Source organism: Calidris pugnax, unplaced genomic scaffold (genome assembly GCF_001431845.1).
Source record: "Calidris pugnax isolate Ruff unplaced genomic scaffold, ASM143184v1 scaffold457, whole genome shotgun sequence".
Classification (NCBI taxonomy): domain Eukaryota; kingdom Metazoa; phylum Chordata; class Aves; order Charadriiformes; family Scolopacidae; genus Calidris; species Calidris pugnax.
In genome coordinates, this window is record NW_015091210.1 from 54,136 (window position 1) to 56,891 (window position 2,756).

The 2,756-nt window shown below is 62.8% G+C and overlaps 1 protein-coding gene across 1 annotated transcript in view; it reads right to left on the reverse strand.

Moving 5' to 3' along the window:
- The window catches only part of LOC106898512 (SMC5-SMC6 complex localization factor protein 2-like), a 16,690-nt gene that overhangs the window by 2,681 nt on the left and 11,253 nt on the right, over positions 1-2,756 (reverse strand). The window contains exons 12-13 of the mRNA XM_014959804.1: positions 2,059-2,235; positions 241-338 (exon numbers count right to left, since the gene is read on the reverse strand). Coding sequence (XP_014815290.1) covers positions 241-338; positions 2,059-2,235 — 275 coding nt within the window. The remainder of the gene's footprint in view (positions 1-240; positions 339-2,058; positions 2,236-2,756) is intronic.

Sequence of the window (2,756 nt, forward strand, 5' to 3'; positions counted from 1 at the left end):
CGTGGCACCGGTGCCCTCCGGGCCCCCCCCTTGGCAGCAGGATCCTGCCCCGCTTTGTGCCGGTGCAACCGGCTGGAATAAAATAAATTAAAAAGAATTAAAAAGGGCAGAGGAATCCCCAGCCCGGCTCGGGGCTGGCACGGTGTCCCCCCCCCGGGGTAGTGCCAGCTCCTGCTGGGGTTCCATTGTCACCAGTCGTGGGTGGCAGGAGGAGGCCTGGCAGCGTGTTTGGGGACGTACCTGTCCCTTTTGGTGAGGTCTGGCAGCAGCCCGACCAGGGCTACCAGGTTGTGGTGGTGGCCAGAAAGTTGGCAGAGGGACAGGCAGAGGGTGGGCAGCTGTGGGGGACAGAAGGGGGATGAGGAGCGGGCATGGGAGGGGGCACAGAACCTCGAGGAGGGGGGCAAAAGGGGGGCACGGGGCAAAGGGAGCCCCCCCAGCCTGTCCCCCAGCCCCACAGAAAGGCACAATTAATGGGGGAGGTACCAGGGCCACTGGGCAGGGATGGGGACGCGGGGATGGCACGGCATGGGGATGGCATGGGGAGGAGAGGGGCTGGCACGGCACAGGGATGGGGGTCTTGGGTGAGGGGACAGCACAGGGACAGGGGATGTGGCACGGGGACAGTGGCACGGCAAAGGGACAGGGGAATTTGGGCGTGGGGATGGCACAGGGACAGGGGACATGGCATGGGGACAGTGGCACAGCAAAGGGACAAGGGTCTCAGGTGTGGGGATGGCACAGGGACAGGGGACACAGCTTGGGGATGGGGGTCTCGGGTGTGGGGACAGCACAGGGATGGTGGCACAGCAAAGGGACAGGGGTCTTGGGTTGGGGACAGCACAGGGACAAGGGACACAGCAGAAGGAGGGTGGCACAGCAAAGGGACGGGGGTCTCAGAGGTGGGGATGGCACACGAAGAGGGGACATGGCACGGGGACAGGGGACATGGCATAGGACAGTGGCACGGCAAAGGGATGGGGGTCTTGGGTGTGGGGACAGCACAGGGACAGGGGACACGGCATGGGACAGTGGCATGGCAAAAGGATGGGAGTCTCTGGCAAGGGGACAGCACAGGGACATGGCACGAGGACAGGGGACATGGCATGGGACAGTGTCACAGCAAAGGGACAAGGGTCTCAGGTGTGGGGATGGCACAGGGACAGGGGACACAGCTTGGGGATGGGGGCGTCGGGTGTGGGGACAGCACAGGGACAGCACAGGGAGAGGGGACAAAGGCACAGAGACAGGGGACACAGCAGAAGGAGGGTGGCACAGCAAAGGGACGGGGGTCTCAGACGTGGGGATGGCACACGAAGAGGGGACATGGCATGGGGACAGTGGCACGGCAAAGGGATGGGGGTCTCGGGTGAGGGGACAGCACAGGGACAGGGGACATGGCACAGGGATGGGGACAGGGGACACGGCAGAGCATGGGAACAGGGGAGATGGCACAGGGTTGGGGACAGGGGTGATGGCAGAGGGATGGGGACAGGGGACATGGCAGGGGACGGGGGACATGGCACAGGGTTGGGGACAGGGGACACAACATAGGGATGGGGACAGGGGACACGGCAGAGGGATGGGGGACATGGCAGAGGAATGGGGACAGGGACAATGGCAGGGCATGGGGACAGGGGACACGACACAGTGGCCAGCACAGGGGACAAGGCAGAGGGACGGGGACAGGGGACAGCATAGGGATGGGGACAGGGAGCGATGGCAGGGGACAGGGGACACGGCAGAGGGATGGGGACAGGGGACATGGCAGGGGGACAGGGGAAAAGGCAGAGGGATGGGGGACATGGCAGAGGGATGGGGACAGGGGCGATGGCAGGGGGACAGGGGACATGACACAGTGTCGGGCACAGGGGACAAGGCAGAGGGACAGGGACAGGGGACAGCACAGGGATGGGGACAGGGGGGATGGCAGAGGGATGGGGGACATGGCAGAGGGATGGGGACAGGGGACATGGCAGGGGGACAGGGGACACGGCAGAGAGATGGGGACAGGGGGTGATGGCAGGGGGACAGGGGACAGGTCAAAGGGAGGGGTACCTGTCCCTGCCAGTCCCGGATGCCCCCCAGCAGGCAGTGCAGAAGGTGCTGCAGTTCGGGCAGGGGGTGGCACCGCAGCGCCCGGTCCAGCCCCAGGAAGCAGAGGAGGGTGACAAGTGCCAGGCGGGCGCCATCGGGGTAGCGGGAGGGCTGGGTGACCACGCACAGCCCCAGGAACTGCAGGGGGAAAGGGGGAGGTCACCCAGGAACCCCCCCAAAAAAACCCCGCCGTGGGGCAGGGACAGGGTGGCACGGAGGGTGGCAGCCCCAGTGGGCACCCCTCCAGGAGCTGGCATCAGTGCCACCCATCTAATTAGCAGGGCAGAGTTAATGAAGGTGCTGGAGCAAGTGGTGGGCACTCACCTTGCAGATGTTACCGAGCTGTGTCACCAGGGTCAGCGTGTTGGTGGCATCGGGGGTGGCCATGGGGGAGAAGGATGGATCTCCCACAGCGTCTGCGAAGCGTTGGTGGTGTCCGGGCAGAGCGTCATCAGCTGCCAACAGAAATCAAGAAAGAAATCAAGAAAGAAAGAAATCAAGAAAGAAAGAAATCAAGAAAGAAAGAAAGAAATCAGGAAAGAAGGAAAGAGGGAAAGAAGGAAAGAAAGAAAGAAGGAAAGAAGGAAAGAAAGAAAGAAAGAAGGAAAGAAAGAAGGAAAGAAGGAAAGAAAGAAGGAAAGAAAGAGGAAGAAAGGAAA